Genomic DNA, 25,947 nt, shown 5'->3' with positions numbered 1-25,947 from the left:
CTGCCAGATGGCCAGTGTGTCCAGGCCACCCTTGCTGGCTTATCTGAGCCTTTCACCCAGGAGTCCTTAGCTGATTCAGAGCTAAGGACAAGGAGGGGATGACAGTAAACCAGAGCCAGAGTTTACTGTCCCGAAGCATCTATGTTATTCTCTTCCCAAACCAAGGGGTTCATGTTTGCTGCTGCCTCCACAGCCCATCACCCATCCAAGTATGCCCCCAGCTGCCCTTGCCTGGGAGCCCAGACCCTGGCCTGAGCATTGTGGTAAGGACTTAACCCTTCAGCACACATTCACTGAGGGAGAAGAGCCTGGGCAAGTCTTGTGCTGCTACAGCAGTCAGGCTTTGTCCTTGTTCCTGAGGTTCCCATCCAGGGAGGAGCAGACAAGTTCAATACCAGAACAGAGGGAGTCCAGAGTCAGAACATTGGGACTGCCTGGAGGAGGCAGGGCAGGCTTTCAACAGCTGAGTTGAGCCTTGAAATAACAATCCAGCCTGGAGGCCAGCACCCAGGGAGAGGAAGGACATCATCAGGATCCCACCACATGGGTCCTGATGGGTCATGAGCCTGAGCCTCTTGAGCCAAGGACATCACAGCTTTCTGGTCCCAACTCCAGTATATTCTCAGTGACCTCTCTCTTCTCTTCCCTGCAGGATCGATGCCTCAACTTCACCTTAGTGAATCCCCTCTGTGGGCAGTTTCCTTGTGGCTCAGCCAGCCAGGAGTGCTTCCCTCTCCGTAGCTGCCGTGCATGGTGCCAACACCCCTCACTCATGTGCTCCCGACCACCCTCCAGGACGCTGTTGCTGCTCCCACCTTCTGCCCAGGCACTCTCCAGAAATACTTTGTCACTCCCACCCCCATAGCCCAACCTCTAAATCCCCCGAGACCCAAAACTGTTCAGAGCTCTTTATGTACTGAATTGGACATATAAATTGCATCTTGGTTTACGGTCTAAAGGAGTTAAAATTGTTGCTTATCAACAAGAGAGTTTGTTACTTTCTGAGCATCACTCCACTGTAGGAAACGTATTTATACTCTTCCTGCCAGGACAAAGCACCTTGGTATGTATGGATGCAGACATGGATGTGCCCCACTCCCCACAGCTTGGTCTTCATCTGTCATGAAGGGCTTGGATGCATGGAGTCTGGGCCAAATTTTGCTCTTTGTAAGAAGCCCAAAAGATCTTCGAAATATGAATGCAACCTGTTTCCCCATTCACTGGCTGTTACTTATCTCTCAGGCAAGTTATTTAATCTCCCAATGCTTTAATTTCCTCATTGAAAAGATGGGAATAATAGTGTCATTTTTACAGAAGTCACCAGTTATTGACTACATAAGTGTCTACATGCTGAAGGCTTAATTTGCTTCATTGCATGTAATTTTCCTAACAGCCACACAAAGGAGGCCACATGTGCATCATCTTCAACCTGCCAAATGCCATGTTCCTAAACACAGCCTCCCAGATTCTTGAGACCATTGTGGGTCCAGATTCTGCCAATTGCAGTGTTAGATATCCATACGACTTCTAGCTCCATCTATTGTATCATCTAAGTCTTAATAATGGGAACAAGAGGAGGAGGAGGAAGAAATCATATAATGAATAATAATAGTAATGAGAAGGAGGAGAAGAAAATGAGATATTATTAATATTATTATAAGGAGGAGAAAGAAAAGAAGAGATGAGGATAGGAGAACGAGGAGGAGGAGGAAGAAGAAGAAAAGGAGAAGGTGAGGGTACTGAACTGGCTGGGGATGTTTGGCATGACCAAGCTCCTGGAGGGTCACCTCTCTCTCATACATCAGCACTCCTGAGGTAAGGTCACCCAGACAAGTGCAAACAATGTCCTGCAAAACCCTGTGTGGGGCTCCCTCTAACTGGTCCACTGTCTGTGACAATGTCAGATCGAAGCCTCTCAAAGCCAAAAGTGATGTGTGCCTGACGTGGCCTGTCCCCAGTGAGCCTGTGCCAGCTCCTGATGCTCATCTCTTCTTGTTGAAGGACTCACAGGCCCTTTCCCAGGGTCAACATCAGCCTCTGGGTCTCATCCAGCTCCAGGTTCCATGCACCTCCCCTATGATCCAGTTCTCAAATGACCTGTGCAGATGTGTGGTGTCACCTCTGGGGTCACATCATGCCCTGGCCAGTGAGTTCTGGGTCAGGAGACCACATGCACAGCACCTTGGTGCTGCCTTGTCCCTTCTTCCTCCGTGGGCCTACCCATGCCCTTTGCAACTAGAGGATGTTCTCAGCCAGACAATCCAGTGGATGTATGCAGCCCTTGTTCTCCTTGTTCCCATGCAGTCTTAAGGGACCCTTTGCTGTCCCTCCACTGTCCTCAATAGCCTCAGTTCATTCTGGGCTGTCACCCTCTGACACTATTTACTCATCCTTGTGTCTCTATTATGTGTCCTGAAAAGGGCTTTTCTTGTCTTCGGTTCTTTTCAGTCTGAGCTCAGCAAGACAACCCCTGAGCCACACAGACAGATTTCAGTACTAACCCATGTTTTTCCCATGAAAGAAACTGGAGTTTAATCCCAGAATGTTCAATCTTTTGTGAGCCCTAAGGCATGGGATCATGAAGTGATTCTTTTTGAAATTCTCAAATTGAGCTCCCCATGTTGACAGGGTGTCTGACCATGTCCAGCCTTCCCTATCAAAAGGGATACTTCTTAGGGCCCAGCCCTCCTGGGCCGCCTACCAGGGATCTACTAACCAACCAACCTAGGAAGTGCTGCATTATGAGGAATGAACAATCACACACCCATGATACAAAAAGCACATAGTTTTATTGTTGTTGTTGATGTTTATTATCCATTCCAAGACTCTGGAGCTGTCCTGCCTCTCTGCCTTTCCCAAGCCTCCTCAGTTGTGAAATGGCAGCACTGTGCCAGATACTGAGGAGGTATGTGTTCTCACAGAATTCAAAGATGTCAGGGAACTTAACTCCTCATGGAGGGTCGGACAAGTGAAGATAGAAATGCTGAGATTAAATGGAATGGCTTCTGAGTACGCAACCTTTGTGCCAGGCTTGAAAAACCTAGAATTTTCTCCTATAGTGAAGGAAAAGAAATATGGAAGTAGAATCTCACATAACTGAAATTGTTGGTGCAAGCTGAGCCAGGGATGCAGAGCAGATGAGAAATAAGGAAGAGAGAATCCTGGAGGAACTGAAAAGGGAAACAAGCCCTGAGCCCCTGCTCCTCTTCAGTCATTAAGTAAATGTTCTGGATGGCCCTGGAGCCAGATCTGCTCCTACCCAAGCACGGGAGCTGAGTCATAGCCCAGGCCACTGCTAAGTGTAGCTCCCCAACTCACTTAGCCATAAGGCCTGTCCAAAGCACCTGGCAGCAGCATAGCCCAACAGCACTGGAGCAGAGAGTAAAGCAGGCAAAGCTGATCGTCTGCAGAGCAGAGCCAGAGGCACCATTCAACTAGAAAACTTGGGGAGGAAATTGGCTTATTTTAAGGCCACAAAGATCTGTTCTGGCCTTGGAGCTAGATCCTCCTCATGCTCTTCTTAGTCAAAGAATGAATTCATGGTCCCTCCCCATATCCCACCTAACACACTCTTCTGAGTGCAGTTTCCAGTCCCTTCTGACTAGAAAGCCTGACCAGGAACACCTGGAAGACTTTAGAACTGGCCCTCCTAGTCTGTCCAGGCAAGGGAGTTAATTCATAGCCCCACTCACTGCTGAACATAGCTTCTTGCCCACCTAACCAGAAAGCCTAGCTGGAACACCAGAAAACCACCTGGCCCAGCAACGCTTGAGCAGATATTCTGGCATGCAGAGCTGATCATCTGCAGAGCAAAGCTAGAGACATGTTTTGCCAGGGAATTTACAGTTGGGTTGGATTGAGTCAAAAGCACAAAAAAGAGTACAAATAAAGACTTATTGGTCATAGAGTTTGTTCCACTGCTCTACCCAGGCAAGGAAATTCATCCATAGCCCACATATTGCTAAATATGACTTCCAGCCTCCCCTACCAGGGAACCTAACCATGGCACACAGCAGACTTCATATGCCATCCACCAGCCCTGGTGATAGTGGCACCCAAACAGAGAACACAGCCCATGGCTTTCCCCATCCGTGGAGCAAAACTAGTGACCCTGTCTGGCCAGGGAACTCAATGCATAGTCTTCCCCAATCCAGGTCCCCAAACAATGAGGCATGCTGGCCCTGGTCCCTATTCTGCTGCCATACCAGGGTAGGGAAATGAATTTAGAGCCCCACCTACTACTGCATGTAGTATCAATTATAACCAGAGTAAGTCTGATCAGAGAACTCAGGCAACGCAGACTCATCCCATAGTCTCACTTGGGGAAATAACTAAGCCAACAGTCCTATCCAGCTGTTCTCAGCCACTAGCACTGACACCCTGAACTCAGAGCTCAGTCAGTGGCCTTGCCCTAAAATGGACTGATGGCAAGCTTTATCTGTCCAAGGACATGACCAGCAGATACATACAAAAACACAAACTGAGCTGGCTGGTGAAGAGGTTCACTCCACCCAAGTGAACCAATAAAGTCTGGAAGAGGAGATCACTTACTCCAACATGAAGATACCAACATAAAAAAATAAAAAATCACAAAAAATCAAGTAAACATTACGTCACCAAAGGAAACTAATAAAACTTCAATAACTGATCCTAAAGAAATTGAGAGCTATGAATGTCAGACAAGAATTCGGAATAATCTTGTTAAAGAAGTTAACCACAAGAACACACAGACAACTAAATAAACTTAAGGTAATAATACATGAACAAGATGAGAAATTCAACAAGAAATAGCAACCACCAAAAGAGATCAGATAAAAATCCTAGAGCTGAAAAATACAATGACTGAAAAGAATTCAATAGGGACCTTCAAAAGAAAACTTAGCCATGTGTAAAAATCAATGAGCTAGAAGACAAGATATTTGAAATTATCCAGCCAGTGGAGCAAAAATTACAAAGAATGGAAAAGAATAAGAAAAACCTACAGGACTTATGGAACACAATCAAAAGAAACAATATCTACACTATGGTAATTCCAACATGGGAAGAGAAACAGAAAGGGACACAATGTATATTTAAAGCAATAATGGCTGAAAGATTCCCAAATCCTGGAAAAATGGACATCCAGATCCATGAAATCCAAAAGACCCCAAACAGGTTAAATCTCAGCAGGGCTACACTAAGATACATTATAATTAAATTGTGGAAGTCAAATACAGTTAAAGAATTTTGAAAGTAGCTAGAGAGAGGAAAGAAGTTACAAATGAGAGAGCCTTGGGACACTCTTGGGAGATTTTTCAAAAGAAACATTTCAAGCCAAAAGAAAAAGGGGGGACATATTCAAATCATTGTAAGGGGGAAAAAAAAACCCTGTCAACCAAAAAGTCTATATCTGGCAAAGCTGTCCTTCAGAAATAAAAGAGAAATATCTTCCCAAACAAATAAAAACTGAGGAAGTTCATCATTAACAGATTTGACTTACAAGAAATACAAAAGAGAGCTCTTTAAGTGGAAATAAAAAGATGTTAATTAATATCATAAAAACATTAGAAGGTAATGTAAAATTCACTTGTAATGGTAAATATATAATCATAGTTAAATTCTGTAATATAGTAAGGATGGTGCATAATTCACTTCCTACTTTAAAAGTTAAAAAGCAAACATAGTAAAAGTAACCATAGCTACATGAGTCTGTTATTGGATACACAACAGTATAAATATAAATATACATATAATTATAAATATATATGTAACATGAACCTAAAATATGAGGAGAAAGAGAAGCAAATGTGAAGTTTAGGAATATTGTCAATGTTAAGTTGCTGTCAGTTTCAAATAGGGTGTTATAATTTTAATATTTTTATGTAATCTTCATGGTAACCACAAGGGAAAACCCTATAATAATTACACTAACAACAAAGAAGTCAAAGTATACTGATATGAAAATACATCAAAACATTTTTAAAAATTCAATGCTACTCACTTTGAGAAACAAAGGCAGCATGAGCAGAGAAGGGACAGAGAGAGAGGGAGACACAGAATCCAATGCAGGCTGCAGGCTTTGAGCTGTCAGCACAGAGCCCAATGCAGGGCTTGACCAACCAAACCACTAGATCATGACCTGAACCAAAGTCCAATGCTTAACTGACTGAGCCACCCAGGTATGCCTCAAAGCATCTTTAAAAAGACAGCAGGGTCTACGGCCATACCACCCTGAACGCGCCCGATCTCGTCTAAAAAGACAGCAGGATAAGAAGCAAGGAGAAAATGGATCTACAAAACAGTCAAACAATTGACACAATGGCAACAGTAAGTCCTTATCAATAATTACTTTAAACATAAATGTATTAAATGTTCCAAACAAAACACATAGAATCACTGAACTGATTTTAAAAAATACCCAAGATCCAATGATATCCTACTGACAAGAAATTCACTTTAGCCTTTAAGACACACATAAAGTGAGAGGATTGTAAAAGGATTTCAAGCAAATTGTAACAAACAAAAAAACCCAGAGGTAGCTGTACTTATATCAGACAAAACAGACTTCTAACTAAAAATGGTAAAAAGGGGCAGAGAAGGCCATTATATAATGATAAAGGGATCAATACATCAAGAAAATATAATAATTGTAAATGTTTAGACACCCAACTTTGGAACACCTAAATATATAAAGCAAAAATTAACAACTAAAAGGAAAAATAAATATCAATACAATAATACTTGGGAACTTTAATACCCCACTCTCAACAATGGATAGATCATCCAAACAGAGAATCAGTAGGAGACAGTGGATGTTAACAAGACCATAGACCAAACTGACCTAACAGATATATACAGAACATTCTATCTGAAAACAATAGAATACAATTCTTCTCAAGAGCCCTTAGAACATATTCTAGGATACACCATATTTTAGGCCACAAAGCAAATCTTAGCAAATTCAAGAAGACTATAATTATACCAAGTATCTTCTCTCACCCAATGGTAAAAAACTAAAAATCAATGGCAGGAGGAAAACTAGAAAACTCACAAATACATAGAAATTAAATACCATCCTCAATAATCCAGTAGATCAAGGAAGACATTAAAAGGAGAATTTAAGGGGCACCTGGGTGGCTTGGTTGGTTAAATGTCTGATTCTTGGTTTCAGCTCACATTATGATCTCATGGTTTGTGAGTTCGAGCCCCACATCAGACTCAATGCTGACAGCATAGAACGTGCTTGGTATGCTCTCTCTCCCTCTCTTTCTGCCCCTCCCTGCTCACTCTCTCTGTCTCTATCTCATAATAAATAAACTTAAAATATTTTTTAAAAGGAGAATTTAAGAGTATGTTGAGACAAGTGAAAATGGAAACACAACAAGACAAAACTTATAGGATGCAGCAAAAGCTGTTCTAAGAGAGAACTTCATAGCAATCAATGCCTACATTAAGAAACAAGAAAGATCTCAGATAACCAACTCTGCACTTCAAGGAACTAGAAAAAGAAGAACAGAGCCCAACGTTAACAGAAGAAAAATAAGCTAGAACAGAAATAAACAAAATAGAAAAAAGGAAAACTATAGAAAAAATAACATACCTAGGAGTTGGTTCTTTGAAAAGACGAACTAACAAACCTATAACTAGATGAACTAAGGAAAAAAGATAAAGGACCCAAATCAATAAAATTATAAAGAAAAAAGAGACATTGCAACTGATACCACAGAAATACAAAGGATCATAAAAGTCTACTATGAATAAATATATGCCCACAAAGTATACAAGCTATAAGAAATAGAAAAATTCTTAATAACATACTACCTACCCAGATTAAATCAGAAAAGTTAGAAAAACTGAACAGACCAATTACTAATAAACAAATTGAGTCTATAATCAAAAATCTCCCAACAAAGAAAAACCCAGAACCAGATTACTTCCCCAGTGAATTTTACCAAATATTTAAAGAGGATTTCAAGCCAATCTTTCTCCAAATCTTCCAAAAAATCAAAGATGAGAAAATACAAAGTCATTTTATGAGGCCAGCATCACCCTGAAATCAAAGCCAGAAAGGAAACTACCAAGAAAGAAAACTACAAGTCTATATCCTTCTATGCAAATATATAAAGTAGATGCAAAATTCTCCATAAAATACTAGCAAACCAAATTGAGCAGCACATTCAAAAGATCATTATCCATGATCGATTGGATTTGTCCACAGATTGCAAGGATGGGTTCACCACACACAAATAAATATATGTGATACGTCACATTAATAGAATGAAACAAATCATCTGATCATCTCAACAGATGAAGAAAAAAGCACTTGTCAAAATTCAACCAACACCTATTCATTATAAAAATTCTCAACAAATTAGGTATAGAAGGAACCTACCTCAACATAATAAAGGCCATAGATGACAAACGCACAGCTGTCACACTCCTGGACACCCACAGGGATGTCCTCATCTAAGCCACTTCAGCTGACTTCTTTGAGTTATAAAAAGGCAGAGTCTTGGTTTAATGGCCGTCTGTGAGGGTTTAGGATGACAACTGGAGGCCTCACTTTATCCCCTCATCCAAAGATCCCATGACTCCTGCCTGGGGTTGTCAACAGGCTGACACTGGGCAGAGCTGCAGGTCACAAAGTCACCATGCCAACCCTCCTGTCCATCATAACAAGGCCTTCTGCCCTAGGGGCACGGGGGAAGGGCCAGGAGGTACTGGGCCCATTGTCCCAGAGCTAGCTGCTTGCCTCTTCTACCCAAAGGGCAGGTAGCAAGGGGAAGCTTGAAGTGCTCCTTGGAAAAGTGCTGGAAGGAGCCAAGGCCCCAGGGCACAGGCAAAGTCCCTGGAGACAGCTGCCTGAAGTGGCCAGTGTCCAGCAGCTCCAGGAGGGCAGCCAGGAAAATGGGGAGTCACGGCCTGGGCGTGCCAGGCCCTGCGCTCTTTTTGTTGCTGGTGCTGTGGCCTCCACTGATGAAAGCCGGAAGTTTGCAGCACAACGTCAGGGGCTCCAGGGATCTGCATGGCCTCAGTCTGAGCAGGAGAACCCTCCTCAACCACTTCCATCCAGATGGGGCCATGATCCACCACCTCCGGGGCCACTATCCCTTTAAGAGCCGGATAAAAGAAACAACGCATTCCTGCCAGAGCTCATATGACCTTTACTTCATCTTGGATAAGTGAGTGGTCATCCTGCCCTACCCAGGGCCCCAGGGTGGTGTGGTCCCTGAAGTCAATAGGGGCAGGTCATGGTCAAAAGGAATGCCACCTTCTGTGAGAGGAGGGATGGAGGATAACCTTGGTCAGAGCCAAGGGACCTCTGTGTCACTCCTTGTTGCTGAAGCAGAAGAAATGCCCCCAAAATTTGTTCTCTGGGACTTTTCCTTTTGGAGAGGAAAAAGAGCTGCCATGGGGCTTCTGGGTGGTTCTCAGTCTCCCCGCCAGCATGGCCTGGATCTGTGGCCTGCATGTCCCTTAAATAGCTGGAGAGGCAGGAGACTGCTAGGAGTTCCTTCTCAACGGATGTTAAAAGCTTGCTGGGTTCCAGTTTCTGGCTGTGAGGTTTTTTGCTTGCTTATGTTGTTTTCCACCCAACTGGAGAGATTACGTGTAGCTCCTATTGGGCATTCTCACAGTGTCACAGTTTAGAAAGTCCTTTGTTTTCCTGGGGCACCTGAGTGGCTCAGTTGTTAAGTGTCTGACTTTTTTTAAAAATGTTTTATTATTTATTCACTTTTGAGAGAGACACACACACAGAGAATCTGAAGCAGACTGCAGGCTCTGAGATGTCAACACAAAGCCCAACATGGGACTCGAACTCACAAATAGTGTGATCATAACCTGAGCCGCAGTTGGATGCTTAACGGACTGAGCCACCCAGATGGCTGCCTGAGTCTGACTCTTGATTTGGTGACTCTTAGGTCACCATCTCACAGTTCTTGAGATCAAGCACCACAGTGGGCTCTGCTTGGAATTCTTTCTCTTCCTCTCTTTCTGCCCCAGCCCCCCTCAAAATATATAAATAAACTTTAAAATTAAAAAAAAAAAAGAAGGAAGGAAGAAAGTCCTTTGTTTTCCTGTCAAGGGTTTTGCTTTCCTCTTCAACTGCTTGTAGGCTAGTTACAGTCTGTATGCACTTTCAGAACAGTTAGATCTGGCCAGATATTGTCCTGGGAAGCTGGTCACCTTGGGGCCCTCAAAAGGGGACAGATCTTCATGCTCGGAGAAATTGGTTCCGTTTGCAACTTGTCTGTGGGGTTAAGAATGAACTTTACTGAGTCAATACTATCAGTGGTATGACTGTCAATAATATCATTGAAGCACATTTTGGTTTCCAAAGCCTGTCCACTGCACTCTGTCATCCTCAAAGCCATCCTGGAATGTAGAGTAGGGAGGCATTTGCATTTGCAGTCTCATGGAAAGGGCAGCATCTAGAGGCTGGATGAAGTAGCCCCAAGGCTGGTGGGGGTAGCAAGACTTGGCTCCCTGTGTGCCCTGATGGCAGGCAGCGTCCCAGGCTGTACTCCGTCTGATTCCTTCTATTCTCCATGGAGGCTGATGGCTAGGGGGCTGTGTGCCCAGCCACCAGCGTCTTCTAAACAAAGCCAGCAGAGCTGGGAGCCTTCCTCACTGTCCTGTGGAGGGACTTCTGAGATGCGCTGGGCAGGTCTTGCCTCAGTAATACTTGGCACAACCAAGGGAGATGATGATTTCTCTCTTAAGCATTAGGGCAGGAGGTAAAAGGCATTAAGGGAGTTGACAGCCTTTCTCTGGGTCATTCCGTCTTGACAAGCCAGAATGGCAAGTGTCAGGACTGAATCCTGCTGGATTGTGCAGATAGGAGGAGCTGAGGGTGTCCACCCCTTTCCCAGCCCCAGGTCATCAGGAGGACTTCAGCTAGATGCTAAACTGTGGTTTGCCAGACCAGACTTGTCTGAAACCATAGCAAACTCCTCAACCCCAGGGAAATAACACCATCTCCCTGGGACGTGTGCACACTCAGTCTGGTTGAAGAAGGCTTTACACTTCTTTTGAGGGCCAGCTTGCTGAGAAATTCCTGGAGGGTGAGGATATACTTCCTAGGGCACTTCTCCCTGCTGCTCTTGAAGAAAGGGGAGTAATGACCACTGAGGAGGCAGCCCCAGGTCTGCAAGTCAGGCAGACCCCACTCACCAGTCATGGGCCCCTGAACAAACTGCTTCACCTCTCTGTGCCTCAGGGTCCCCATATGTACAATGGGGATCTTTATACCCACCTCACCATGTTGTGATAAGGATGAAGGGGAGTTTGGAGGCAGTTTCACAGCATCAGATAGAATTGTGGAGGATGACTATAAAATGCTACTACAGAAGGCAAGTCATGCACCCTGGGGCTGGGGACTCCCCACCACTGCAAGGGCCCCCTCTCCTCCCTGGCTCTGCTCTCTTCTGATGTGCCCTCTGGAGTGGCGGGGTAGGGGTCAAATGCCTCTGCTTGGTGACTCTCCCCAAGGTTCTCTGGGACCTCTCGCCCGTGTGATGAGCAGTTAATTCATTCATTCCCTTAACAATTCATCCATTCACAAATAATGACTGAACAACTGTTCTCTGTCAGTTACTGGGTGTAGGGATAAGGCATCAGACACCCTCCTGGAGTTTCCATGAGAGATGAAATAGATAAAAGAGAGGAAGTAGTGTGTTAGATGGGAATAGCACAGGGCTGGGAGCGGGGCGGGGGAACCAGGGCAGGAGGATGGGAAGTGCTGAGGGTGGGCTTGTTCTGAAGAGGTGGTCAGGGAAGGCAGGGCTGCCAGACTGGAAGCTGAAGGGGGATGAGAAGGTGTTTGTGAGCAGAGGGGGCATGCCATTAGACCTTGGTCTGAAAAGATCACAGTTGAAGGGCCCAAAGGCAGACCAGTGCAGGGGAGCTGGTACAGGGATCCAGGGAGGAGATAATGGTGGTGTGGACGAGTAGGGTAGGGGTAGAGGTGCTGAGTGGCCAGATTCTGGATCTATGTTGAAGAATCTAGACAGATTGGATGAGGGAGGCCAGGTGTTGCTCTGGACTGGGGACAAGGATAAGGGAGAAAGCAGCTTCAGCATTGAGTCTTCCTCACAACTGTGGGTAAATGTTATTACCCCTATTTCAAGGTGAGGGAGAAAGAAACCACTCAGGGCCAGGAATGACCCCCTAAAGTCCTCAGATAGGAAGACATGGAGCAGGAGCTGAAACTCTGTAATGTCTTCCTCCAAAGCCCATTCCAAAGTCCCTGAGGCTGAGAGGGTCCCTACAGTGGTTTCAGAAACAAACATAGTCTGTCACCTGCAGGAAGGTCTTGAGTGGTTTGTTCCCACCTTATTCATTAGATTCATTATTCATTTGTTCATACACTACATCAAATTGGATGAAAATTAGTGAGCCCTGCTATGTGCCTGCAGGATTTTCTGAGGCACCAGGGAGGTGGTGGGCCAGTAGCTCCAGGCTGAGGGAGTGGCCAGTGCAGAGGCCTGAGCAGTGAGGCCCTCAGAGGATCCTGGGGAGGGGGGAGAAGGAGGAGAAGGGAAGGAGGAGAAGGAGGCCTTGCACACGTATAGAAGTGTGTTTTTCATCTCAAGGGCATCTGGACGTTGTTGAAAGAATTGCTTTTATCAAAGGAAAGAAGGATCAGACCTGTGTTTTCAAAAGCACCTCTTGGCTGCCTTGGGAAGGATGGATTGGAAGGGGAAGGGTGATAGCATGGCTGGAGTGGAAAGGGAAAGGAGCTAGGAGGTCCCAGGAGGACTGTGAGGCTGGAGAAAAACAGATTGGAGCCCAGAGCAAGTGTGCCCACTGGGAGGAGAACAGGCAGAAAGAATCCAGGGAGCACCCACATGTGTGGCACTAGTGGAGGAAGAGGGGTTGACATAGAGGAGAGAGGCAGAGCTTCAGGACCCATCCTGGCCAAGAATGAAGCCTGTGCAGGATGCTCATTAAGGGATGCCTTGACATCGATATCTGTGCAAAGGAACGGGCAAAAGTAGGATTCTGTGACGCTTCAATGCAGACACAGCAGCCTCACCTGATTCATGGGGAGTTTTGGAGCTAAAAGGTGCCCTCAGGGCTGTCCCAAGTTGGGCCAAATGATTGGGCCATCAGTCACTTCAGGCAGGAACCTCAGGAAGGGCATGCTCTCAGGTAAGGCAACTCTGCAGGTGAGAGGGTCTTAGAGGGGATGACAGCCAAAGGAGCATCCTGGAAAGAGCATCCGTACTCAGCATGTTTGTGTCCTCAGAGCTTCTCCGCCAGCTCAGGTGAACAGAACAGGACTATGCAAGACAATCTGTTGATCTGCATTCCACTTTTGGTGAACTATCCCATGTCTCTTATTTTTCCCTTCTCAGGACCCTTACAACCCCCAAGCCTGCCATAGCTTATGTGCTTTGATGAAGACAGAAGTCATTGGAATCTGTATATGTTAAACAATATTTCCCCATTCACCAGGATTCCCAAATCCTGGGAACCTCTGTTCTATTTTCTGTATCTGTGAATTTGCCTATTCTAGGTAACTCATATAAGTGGAATTGTACAATAGTTCTTAATTTTGATGAAGTTTGGTTTATCTATTTTTTCTTTTATGAACTGTGCTTTTGTTGCTGTATCCAAAGTACCATTACCAAATCCAACAGCATGAAGCTTTCCCCCTATATTTTCGTTTTACATGTGGACATCCAGTTTTCCTAGCACCATTTGTTGAAAATATTGTCCTTTCACACATTGAATGGCCTTGATATTCTTGTCAAAAATCAGCTGAACATATATACGAGGGTTTATTTCTGTGCTCTTTATTCTACTCCACTAGTCTATACGCCTGTCTTTACTACACTTTTGTCAGTACTATACTATTTTGATTCTTGTAGCTTTGTAATACATTTTGAAACTAGAAAATATGAGTCCACAAACTTTTCTCTTATTCAAGATTTTAACTATTTGAGGTCTCTCAAGATTCCATATGAACTTTGAGATGGATTGTTCAGTTTCTGCCCCCCAAAAAGTCATTGACATTTTAATAAAGATTGGATTGAACCTGTAGATAGTCTTGGCTAGTATTGCCAGCTTGAGGATATGAAGTCTTCTAGTCCATGAATATGTGATGTTCTTTCAGTGATTTGTGTATTATTTCCATTTCTTTCGGCCATAAGGGCTCCTAAGGTGGCTCAATTGGTGGAGCATCCAACTCTTGATTTCAGCTCAGATCATGGTCCCATGGTTGTGAGATCAAGCCCCACTTTGTGAGACCAAGCCTGCTTGGGATTCTCTCTCCCCACCTTTCTCTCTCTGTGCCTTTCTCCCTCTCTCTCTCTCTCTCAAAATAAATAAATAAACATTAAAATTTTTAAATTTCTTTCAGCTATGTATTGTAGTTTTCAGTGTACTAGTTTTCAGCCTCTTTGGTTAAATTTATTCATAAGTATTTTTGTTCTGTTTGGTAATATTATAAATGGATTCATTTTCTTAACTTCCTTTATGGAATGTTCATTGTTAGTGTATATCAAAATGCAACTGATTTTTATATGTTAATTTTGTATCCCGCAACTTAGCTGAATTCTTTTATTAGCTCAGATAGTTTTTTGTGTGTGGAATCTAGGGGGGTTTTACATGTAAGATCATATCATCCAAGAACAGAGATAATTTTAAATCTTCCTTTTCAATTTGAATGCCTTTTTTTTTTCCTTGCCTAATTGATCTGGCTAGACTTCCAATACTACATTGAATTGAAATTATGAAACTGGGCATTTTTGTATTACTTTTGATCTTGGGAAAATCTTCTGGTCTTTCACCATCAACATGTTAACTGTGGGTTTTTCATTTATGGCACTTATTATGTTTATCATAGAATGTTTTTCTATTCCTAGTGGGAGTATTTTTATGAAGGAAGTATGTTGGATTTTTGTCAAATGCTGTTTCTACGTAAATTGAAATGATCATGTAGTATGGATTTTTTTCAATATATTAATTTTGCTAACTTTATTTTATTCATTAATTACATTGCTTGAATTTTGCATGTTGAACCATGTTTCCATTGCAGAAATATATCCTGCTTGGTCATGGAATAAAAATCTTTTAATATGCTGCTAAATTCAGTGCTAGGTTTTTGTTGTTGTTGAGGATTTTTGCATCCATATTCCTGTAGGATATTGGTCTGTACTTATAGTATTTGTCAGGCTTTGATATCATGGTAATTCAGGCCTCACTGAATGAGTTTGGAAGTATTCCCTTTTCTTCAATTCTTTGGAAGAATTTGGAAGGGATTGGTGTTAACTCTTCATTAAATGTTCAGTCACAGTAACCTACGAAACCATCTGGTCCCAGGTTTTTCTTTTTTGGGAGATTTGTGATTACTGATTCAATCTCTTTACTAGATACAGGTCTATTTAAATTGTAGACTTCTTCATGTTTAAGTCTTGGCAGGTTGTGTGTTTCCAGGAATTATTCCATTTGTTCTAGGTTTTCTAATTTGTTGGTATGTAATTATTCAGAGTAGTTTCTTATGATCCTGTGTATTTCTGTAGTATCCATTGCAATGTCTCCTCTTTTATTTCTAATTTAAATTAAATTTATTTATGTCAGCACCTTTATTATTTTGTTTCTTGTGCTAACTTTGGGCTTAATCTGTTCTCTTTTCTCCTAGTTCCTTGACATGTAAATTAAGATATTTTATTTGATATATCCTTAATATATGCATTAATCAGTATAAATTTTCCTCTCGGAACTGCTCTTGCAGTATTCTGTAGGTTTTGCTATTTGTTTCCATTTCATTACCTTTAAGGTTTTCTTTTCCCACTTGGTTTCTTCTTTCATGCATTGGTTATCCAAAAGTATGTTGTTTACTTTTCACATAAATGTAGATTTTCTATATTTCCTTTTGCTTTTTTAATATTTATTTATTTATTTTGAGAAAGTGAGAGAGAGCACACACAGGGAAGCACATGCAGGGAAGGGGCAGAGAGAGAGAATCCCACATAGGGTCCCTGCTGTCAGTGCAGAGCTTGATATGGGGCTTGATCACATGAACCATGAGACCATGACCTGAGCTGAAACCAAGAGTTGGAGGCTTAACCAACAGAGACACCCAGGTGCCTCTTCCTCTTGTTTTTTATTCCATGTAGTTGAAAATGATATCTGCTATGATTTAAGTATTCTTAAATTTGCTAAGACATGTTTTGTCTCTTATATGATCTATCCTGGAGAATAATCTGTGTGGACTTGAAAAGAATGTGCATTCTACAACAGTTGGATGAAATGTTCTATATATGTCTATTAAGTCCATTTGGCCATGATATGATTCAATTCCAATGTTTTCTTGTTGATTTTCTGTCTAGATGATCTATCCATTGCTGAAACTTGGGCATTGACGTCGCCTGCTATTATTATGTTGCTATCTTTTCTCTCTTCAGATTTGTTAGTATTGCTTAATAGATTTAGGTGCTCAGATGTTGAGTACATATGTACTTATGACTGTTACATCTTCTTGATGTATTGATCCCTTTATCATTATATAATAACTTTCCTGAGTCTTGTTACCATTTTTGGCTTAAAGTCTATTTTGTCTGATATAAGTATAACTATCTAATTCCTTTTGGTTTTCACTTGCATGGAATATCTTGAATTTCTTCACATTGAACCTACATGTGTCCTTAAAGCTTAACAAGTCTCTGGCAGGAAGCAATTAGTTGGGACTTGTGCTTTTATCCATCATTTTGTAGATTTTTTCTTCTGGTAATATGGCTCTGTTTCCAGTAACATGTTAGTACTGATGCTGTTTTTGCTATTCGAGGTTTACTCCTCTATTGACTACTTATTATGGAGAAAGAGAATTAAGCTTTCTTATAGCTCAGCTCCCCTACGTGATTTTTTCCCATTCTTTCCATTTACCCAGCATAGTTGTATCACTGGGGTGTTTTGGCCTCAAGCTTCAATGATAGCAATATCTTCAAATTTCTGCTAATCATTCTCCATCCTCATTTAAGAGTGAGTCACTAGAACATGACTGGAGCTCCCTGTGCTGGAAGCCCACATAGCTGATTTCCATAGTGCCTGCTTCCTAGGCATCTATAAGTCCCTGTGGTATTTTCCATGGCCCATGAATACTCATGTTTGTATATGTCTTAGAGTCTAAACCTTTTTTTTAAATCATCACAAACTGGAAACTTCCCCAGAGTAAGTAAGTGAGTTGAAGACTCTTGTTTCCTGTAAATCTACTTTGGAAGATCCTCTTCACACGGGGGGGGGGGGGGGAACAGGAAGGAAAAGTAATGAAAATGAGCGTGAAAAGGGTTACCATTAATTAAGGAAGTTGTCCTGCACTTTAGCATGGAAGCTTCTGAGATAGTCCGCATAGTAAGTTGGTTGTCAGAGTCTAGTAATTTGCTCCCCAGCAATTGTCCAACTCAACCAGAGTCACCCTGATCTGCTTGGGTGCAATGGGTAGAGCATGGGTTTTGAAGTTATATCTGGGTTCAGATCCATGCTAACTATGGAAATTGTGGCAAATGTCATGATCTGTGAATCTCATCTGTAAAATGGGAGTAATGCTGATATCATAGAGTTGTTCTGGAATTGGAAATCATGAATGTAAAGTGCCTGGTATGTACATGTCCATGAATAATAATCCTGACATCATTAGAAACATTTATTCTTGTTTTCCTCATCATCTACTGACAGTTTTAGATATAGCCTAGAAGAAGCAGAAGGAATAATAGAAAGCAAAGCCAAGAGTATTTTGTAGGGATATGGTGCCAAAGAGCTCTGCCTCATACCCAACCACACACACCTTCAAGGGGCAGGGCAGGAGCAGATATCTGGGAGACAATGGGCAACCAGGAGAGCCAGCAAATCAGAATTGCTGGAGGGTTTACCGACCAATGCATCCCCCTCTTGTTTCTTGTCCAACAGTCCCACCTAGCATGACCAAGTATCCTGGTTTGCCACCAGAAATCCTTCAACCTCTAAAGTCCCTCAGTCCCAAGAACACAGGTCTCCTATAACTCATACTGATGAAAGTCACCACCAGGGTGACCCACTGAAGTCACTGAGGATGTGTGGCAGACTTCAGCTATATGGAGGAGAGATTAGGAGGTTGCTGAAGAGCCCGCAGGGGAGCCCTCTCACTCATGTTTCTTCATTTTCAGGTCAGGCAGTGTGAACAACAACTGGATGGACATTTACAACCTTGTGGAAGATTTGCTCAAGAAGTTCGAAAAGTATGGCTTCTCTGTGTTAATAGTGTGATTTCCTCTGCTAAATACAGCACAGAGCTGTTTGGACTCGGTGGACATTGGAGTTCCTCTAGGCAGGGGCACAGAGCCCACAGTGAAGTTCTGAAGCAAGAAAAACAAATAACAGTGATTCCAAGGGCCCCAGGAGCTTTACTTGGCTCCTGCTGAGAGTTAGGCCATATGACTGGGGACACAGTCTGCCTTTGAGGACCTAATAGATTAAGAAACAGTTAATTCAAGGATGGTTTCTCAGAAGATATGACAATATCAACTAGGCTTTGATGGATGAGAAAGACAGGATAACAAGAACCATCAAGGAGACTTCTCGTGGAGTGAGGAGTCTGGCAGCAGAGTAGGTTTAATTCAAGGAAGGGCTGGGAGATTAGGTTGTGCATAACAGGTTGGAGTTATGGCCACAGCAGCTTATAATGCCAGCCCTCAGGGCCTAGATCTCCTGCTGTGAGCAATAGAGAGCAACAGATGATTCTTGATTAGAGGTCTGACATGATTAAGATAGTGCATTAAGAAGAAAAGTCTGGCAAAAGTGGGTAAAATGAATGGGAACAAGAGTTAAGAGCAGTAGGGAATTCATCTAGGGACCTATGGTACCAATTTAGCCAAGGGATAATGACCAGAAGACAGTGGCCAGGAGCAGGAAAGAGTGGGATGTATATGAATGGCTGCCAAGGGGAAAATAACTTCTTTGAGATGAGAAGAGTTGAGGTGGAGAAGACAGGAAAGGAAGGAAGAGCAGGGAAACTCCAAAGAATGTTACAGAACAGAGGCCAGGTGGGAGTCCCTCCTGCAGGAGTGTGTAGATGTCTATCTCCTTTTGCATGTGCCTCTCTGTGTGAGCACCGGTGTGAGTGCCTGTGTGTGTGTATGCACACATGCATGTGCACATGAGAGAGACAGGCAAATAGACAAACACAACTTGGGTGTTGTGAGTGTAAGGAGGGACACTCCTCCCTTCCAGGAAGGCCACACATCTTACAGACCACAATTACAGAATTGGGATGGGGCAGGGAAACTGTCATGCCCCCCTCCCTGGCTGCTCATTCATCATTTGCAGCCTGCATTGATGACTTCTCACAAGCATGTGACTTCTCCCCAGCCCGAACATGCGGATATCCTTCATCACCTACTCCACCGAGGGCCACACCGTCATGAAACTCACCTCAGATGTGTAAGTGCCATGTTGGCCCCCAAGACAGGCACAGTGGGTGAGACTGATGAGACAGCCAGGAAGAAAATGGGTTCCCTGAGATCACAGTGGGGGCCCACTGGTGTGCAGGCTACTGGACAGGCCTGGACTCCCTTCATTGTACACCATGATACCCAGCTCTAGCTCTCCCGCCCTCCCAGACCCCTGGCTGCTCTGACAATGGCCAACCCTGTGCAGCTAGACCGTCTCCACACCCCCCTTCTAAGCTTTGCCTTTCACCTGCCTGAGTCCTCCTCTCGACATTCTTCCCTGTTATTAGAATGGGGTATATGTGAGGACTCCCAAAAGATTTTTGGAGCAGGTGTATGTTTTCTTTATGAAAATGGCCTTCATTAAGGACCTGCTGTTGTGTGTCACTCTTGTGCTGCCCACTAGGGAGGGGAAGACCTTTGCCCTCTCCAAGGTGGAGGGCTGAGGGCCCAGATGTGAGAAGCTGTGTGGGGGCTCAGGGAGGGCCTGCCTGGTCCTCTCTGGAGAGTACACACAGTGACATCTTCCCCAACCCAGGGTTCAGGAGTGGGAGTGGGGCCTAGGGGAGTGGAAATGGAGTGACATTGGTGGGAAGGGGCGAAATGTGCAGCTGGGAAGACAGCTCACACTCAGATCAGGGCCTTAAAGCTGCCAGCTCCCCAAAACCCACAGAACCTTGATTGAAGCTGGGCTCAGCCTGGGATTGGCCTTCCTAAACATGCCCCACTGCCTAGGAGTTGAGGAGGCCTGTGGTGGGGGAGCCTTGGAGGGGCCTGGCATGCAGAGAGAATTCAAGAGGGGACATTAGAGCCTGATACAGGTGTGATTCTGGAGAGTCTGCAGAGAATGTGGGAGCAAGGGTGGGACCCTGCTTGATGCTTTCTGAGCCCTTTCTGCTAGGACAGAGTAGGCTGAGGAGACATGACCCAAAAGGGGCTTCTCCTATGTTCTGGAGAAGCTGGGGGCACAGGGCCTAGGAAGCCCCCAGGGTTGATGGCAAGGAGGGTGAGGACAGGGAAGACAGAGGGGCTCCAAGGGGTTGAGACAGGTATTAAAGAGTAAGAAGGACTGCTAGGGGATAAGGAGCTGGTGTCTCCTCCATGGACATGGCTGGGAGCAGGGTTGGAGAGGTACATTCCCTGGGGAGAGCCCGCTTGGGCAAGAACAATGCCTGGCTTGGGGGCTCCTGGGCCAGACACTGGGAAGGGCTGGAGGAAGATCTCCCAGTATGTGGTGAGAGAGAGAGGGTGCTTCTGCTGGGCAGGACAGCACCTGGTTTTGCCTCCACTGGCCATGGGTGCCAGACCTCACCTCCTGGGCTGGGCAGGGCTAGACCTGGGGCTCTCAGGTCTGACCCCACGGCAATACCTCCACTCCCCACAGTGAGAAGCCCTCTCAGGGTCCACGCTCTCCTAGTCTTGCTGTGCCAGCTCAGCTTGTCACATGGGATTAGGTTGAACATAGGCCCCAGTCCCACCTGGGAAATCCCCCTTAACAGCAGCTGCCTGGCTACATACCCGTGGCAGCCAGCAGATCACTGCCCTGCCACCTCATGGAGCCACGTCCCCAGCTTTTGGCCTTTTTCTTCAGGAGCACATGAGCCCAGGAGCCCTAGTGCTCTTGTTAAGCAGCTTGCTACTTCCTTTGGCACCATTTCAGAAGGGGAAGTGGCTTGGTTGGGGCCACTTTGGGGTGGGGGACAAGCCAACCTCAGGGGTCTGTGGCAGGGAAGGATGGGACAGGGCAGGGTTATCAGCAGGATGACCTCTTCCAAACTCAGTCTTACCTGCTGAAGGGAAGTGTGCCTTCCCGAGGGACCTGATAGGTGCTAGCAGTCCTGCCAGTCACACCGTGAGTGCAAATTCACAGTGGCACACCCATGAGTGTGCCCCACAGTCACCCTGGACTGTCAGGACAGGGCTCTTGGGGGTCTCCCAGGTAGTGTGCCTGAGACAGTGGTGAGTGCAGAGAAAGGCCAGGCCATACTCGTGGGAGCAGCAGAGCAGCCTCCCCCACCCCCTGCTCACCGGATGGGGGACAGAGGAGGCCTGATTATGTCCTGTCCGTATTAAGGATGTGGGGAATAAGGTCATGACCAGGCTACTTGACTTGTGTTCTGTCCCAACCAGGCAGGTCTGCACAGTGCACAGTGGCTCCAGGACAGCTGGGGGCTGTTTTGTTTTTGGTTTTGTTTTTATTGAAGTATAGCTGACCCACATTAGTTTTACATTAGTTTGGGACACATAACACCGTGACTTGACTCTCCTGTACATGCAGTGCTCACTGCAAGTGCAGCTACCATTGTCCTCTCACGGCATTATTACAACATCCTTGACTATATTCTCTTTGTTGTAGCTTTCATTCCTGTGACATTTTCATTTCATAACCCGAAGCCTGTATCTCCCACCGCCCTTCATCCATTCTGCCCATCCCCACCCTCCCCTCTACTCTGCAACCATCAGATAGTGCCCTGTATTTATGAGTCTGTTTCTGATTTTTGTCTGTTTACTTCTTTGTTTTGTTTTTTAGATTTCACATATAAGTGAAATCATATAGTCTTTTTCTTTTTTAAAATTTTTTTAAATGTTTATTTAATTTTGAGAGAGAGAGAGCACAAGCAAGGGAGGGACAGAGAGAGAGGGGGAGACACAGCGTCTCAAACAGGCTCCGAGCTCTGAGCTGTCAGCACAGAGCCCAATGCAGGGCTTGAAATCACAAACCGTGAAATCATGACCCGAACCAAATTGGCCACTTAACCAACTGAGCCACCCAGACACCCCTAGTATTTTATCTTTCTGTCTAACTTAATCATTCAGCATAATGTCCTCTAGGTCCATCCATGTTGTTGGAAATGAAAGATCTATTATTTTTATGGCCGAGTAATATTCATTGACTGTATACACAACATCTTCTATATCCATTTATCTCATTGAACACTCGAGCTGCTTCCATGCCTTTGTCATTGTAAATATTGGGGCAATGAACACAGGCGTCCGTGTATCTTCTCAAATCAGTGTTTTCATTTTCTTTGGGTAAATACCCAGTAGTAGAATTACTGGATTGTATGGCATTTCAATTTTTAATTTTTTGAAGAACCTCGAAATAATTTTGTCTTCAGTGGATGCACCAGTTTGCATTCCCACCAGCAATGCACAAAGGTTAGCTTTGGGCTCTTTTTAATAGTCATCACCTCATACCACCACAACCCCTTTTCTGATTCGTCTTTTCAGAAATGAAATACGTGATGGTCTTAGTAGACTTCGGAATACAGTGCCTACCGGAGCCACAAACATGCAGGAAGGGTTTAAAAAGGTAACAAATCTAGAGCTCTGAGGATCTCTTCCTTATGGAGTACTTAGAGTATCCTGGGTCCTCCCACAGCCTTCCTCAACACTCCTTCATTTCCTTGCAGGCAAATGAGCAGATTAGACAAGCAAACTCTGGAGGTAAGCTGCCTGGGGACTTCATTACTGGCAGGTGTGGGGGCAGAGGCAGACCTGGGACTCAGCGAGATCTGGTGCAGACCCTTCTCAGCCCCTTCCTGGTGCTGACTCTTGGAGTAAGGTGCTCACCCTCTCTGTGCCATGGGCTTCTCCTCTGTACGATGAGGATGAAAACCACTGCCAGTGATGTGTCAGAACCACATGGGATCATGTGTGTACCTTCTAGGCTCTTGGTAACTGCGAGGTGCCTGACCTATACGCTTGTGCTGCCTGAACAAGAATAGGAAGCCAGGGAAACCAGGAGCAGACAGGATTCTGTTTTCAGAAAAAAAGAGCTGGATTTCCCCCTTGCTACTGTGATGACGCTTTGTCTCCATCACATCTCTGGCCCTGACGCCTTATCCCTGTGGTTCCTTCCCTTTGGTTGATGTCGTTCTGTGTCTCCAACACTGGAAATGGCTGTGCTCTGCTCAGAACCATGTTCATGTAGTTTAGGGCTGCAGCCCTTGCCTATGCAGGCCTGGTAGGGAAAGGCATGGGGCTGGGAATGGCATCTGCAGCTTGAGAGCCTCTGACCTCACCTTCTGGAACCCTGGGCCTGCAGATACAGCAGGTCTTCCTTGCAGGCGCTGCCCTGAGCCAGAGCCACGTCTTCTACTGAGCTGCATTGTACAGTCAAGTCTTGCTGTCACTCCATTTGCTCATCAGAAAGGCTGATGCTTGTTCAGTGAGGTCAATGGCGTTGACTTTCAGGACAACGGTTGTATGTCTGGTCATAGAGACAGTTCAGTAGGAAGCAGGGCTCAGTGCCGTCTATACATAGGTCCTGACTAAGACCCCTCCTCCCTCCAGGACTGGGCTGCTAACCCTCCAGGCAGTTCTGATAGTGGGTGCTCGGTTCGGGTGCCTGTACTCTGGAGGAGGAGGTGTGAGGAGCAGTGCTGGGGACCCTACAGAGGGTCACTTGGGCTGCCTTTACTGACCAGGCCACTCACTTTTTCTGCAGGAAACAAAGTTTCCTCCATGATTATCTCTCTGACCGATGGAACACTGATGCCAGAGGCCTTTGAGGAGACTAAGTCCGAAGTGAGTCTAGCCCATCATTACCAGTATTTTGCTCCACATATTTTGTGATTTATACTCAACACTTTAATTCTCTTAGGCCGCAAAGTCTCGGAATATGGGGTCAACTGTTTACGTCATTGGTGTAAAAGACTATATGAAAGACCAGGTAATTCCAAGCAGGTAACTAGGTGCCACCTGTGAGCTTAGATGGGGAACTTTTAAAGGCAGCTTTTCCAGGGTTGCCCGAGGATGCTCCTGTAACCTACCCCTAGTGTCTGGACAGCAGATAGCCACTCCAGCAATGAATAACAAGTGTGTCAAAACCTCCACACCCAAAGTGCAGGTGTAAGGGCTTTCCCTTCCCTAATGGGGGGCTGCTGGCCGAGGCCAAGGTCTGGTCCACAGAGTCTAACATGGCAGGAAGGAAGAGACTGCCTCCTCGGTTGGGGACTTCTGTGTCCTTATCCCATATCCATGCACCCAAGGCACCTCCTCTCCCTTGTAGCTGTTGGAAATTGCAGACAGTCCGCAACACGTACTTGGAGTGGAATATGGATTTAAGGAACTAAAACACATCGTGGAGCCAGTGAGTAAGGGTTGTGAGAAAAGGGATAGGGTGCTATCTCGCCACAACTGCCCATGCACTGTCCCTGACCTGCCACTCCTCTTTCTCTTCCAGCTCTTAAGTAAATTATGTATTGAAATTACAAGCGTGGAGCCTTCCAGTTTGTGTGCAGGAGGTAAGAGCTGCAGTCACTGTTGTAAACACAGGGACGTATGTTGTGAGTGTGTGCTGTGTGTGTGGTGGGTATGAGGTGAGCATGCAGTTTCAGTGTGTGGTGTGTGTATGCGCGGGTGGCTGTATAGAAGTGTGCATTGGATATATAAGTAAGTGTATCATTTTGTGAGGTGTTGATGTCAGGGATGATGTGTGGGTAGGTGTGTAATTCTTTTGCTTTGTTTTTGTTTGTTTTTATTTTTGAGACAGAGAGAGCCAGAGCACGAGTGGGGGAGGGACAGAGAGAGAGGGAGACACAGAATCTGAAACAGGCTCCAGGCTCTGAGCTGTCAGCACAGAACGCAATGCAGGGCTTAAACCCGTGAACCGTGAGATCATGACCTGAGCGAAAGCCAGCCTCTTAACTGACTGAGTCATCCAGGCGCTCCTATTTTGGTTTTTGACATAATTTATATATACCTTGCTGTATAAGTTTAAATATACCATGATTTCACAAAACATTGCAAAATTATTACCACGATAGGTTTAATGTTATAACTTTTTAAAATATCAAAACCAAAAATTTGATTAAGAAATAAGAAAAAATATATTTTGAAAACCCTCAACAAAATGCTAACAAGTGGAATCCAACAACATATGAAAAGAACAGTACATCAATACTAATTAGGGAACACCCCAGCAATGCAAGTCAATTCAGTATTTGAAATATCAATGTAATTTACCACATCAGTGACATGATTATGTCAATGGATGAATAAAATAATTGGAAACAGCTCAACGGCCAGCATCATACTAGGAACATAGTCCAACAAAAGGCATCCACACAAATACTCAGAGCTAACAACACACCCATTAGTTATATGGGGAAGTTCCTGATATCTGGAACTTCACAAGCACGGCCTCTCTCCCCCTCCAGAGGTCCCTGAGTCAGTCTGGGGAGGACGTCCTGGGCAGTGACTTGTGATAGAAACCCGCTTCCTAAGCCTCTTTGTGTACAGGCTTCATGTCTCATCAGGGGCACTGGTACTGCTGAGGAGGAGGGATAAGCACACTTACTCCACTGGTAACAGCACACACAGCTGGATCCAGCCCAATGCAGACCCGAGGCCTCTGTGCTCTTAACTGTAAGGCTAGAGTGCAGTAGAGCATGGGCTCAGGCTCAACTGTGTTCAGATCTGGCTCTGCTGCCCATGGACGTGCAACCCGGAGCACATTACCGAACACCTTTGAGCTCCCTTTTGGTCTCCAACAACCCCCACCAGCAGATCTCTTGTAAGCGCTAAGGCCAGG

The 25,947-nt window shown here is 44.8% G+C and overlaps 1 protein-coding gene and 1 long non-coding RNA gene across 2 annotated transcripts in view; one reads left to right on the top strand and one right to left on the bottom strand.

Annotated features, from left to right (window-relative positions):
* Nucleotides 1-2,767: 2,767 nt before the first annotated feature.
* On the bottom strand, nucleotides 2,768-8,609 carry LOC115272886. Its single transcript, XR_003900538.1, has 2 exons — nucleotides 8,372-8,609; nucleotides 2,768-3,053 (listed from the first exon to the last, which is right to left on the bottom strand). It is a non-coding gene; the product is annotated as an uncharacterized LOC115272886 (long non-coding RNA).
* A 104-nt stretch (nucleotides 8,610-8,713) lies between these two features.
* The window catches only part of ANTXRL (ANTXR like), a 27,772-nt gene continuing 10,538 nt past the window's right edge, over nucleotides 8,714-25,947 (top strand). The window contains exons 1-9 of the mRNA XM_029920005.1: nucleotides 8,714-9,161; nucleotides 18,129-18,200; nucleotides 19,330-19,401; nucleotides 22,641-22,722; nucleotides 22,823-22,856; nucleotides 23,860-23,939; nucleotides 24,016-24,084; nucleotides 24,424-24,504; nucleotides 24,598-24,658. Of these exons, the coding sequence (XP_029775865.1) occupies nucleotides 8,887-9,161; nucleotides 18,129-18,200; nucleotides 19,330-19,401; nucleotides 22,641-22,722; nucleotides 22,823-22,856; nucleotides 23,860-23,939; nucleotides 24,016-24,084; nucleotides 24,424-24,504; nucleotides 24,598-24,658 (826 nt within the window). The 5' untranslated portion in view covers nucleotides 8,714-8,886. The remainder of the gene's footprint in view (nucleotides 9,162-18,128; nucleotides 18,201-19,329; nucleotides 19,402-22,640; nucleotides 22,723-22,822; nucleotides 22,857-23,859; nucleotides 23,940-24,015; nucleotides 24,085-24,423; nucleotides 24,505-24,597; nucleotides 24,659-25,947) is intronic.

This window comes from Suricata suricatta, chromosome 2, assembly GCF_006229205.1.
Source record: "Suricata suricatta isolate VVHF042 chromosome 2, meerkat_22Aug2017_6uvM2_HiC, whole genome shotgun sequence".
In the NCBI taxonomy this organism is placed as follows: Eukaryota; Metazoa; Chordata; class Mammalia; order Carnivora; family Herpestidae; genus Suricata; species Suricata suricatta.
Note: the sequence above shows the minus strand (reverse complement) of the source record. Positions and strands in the feature narration are given on the sequence as shown.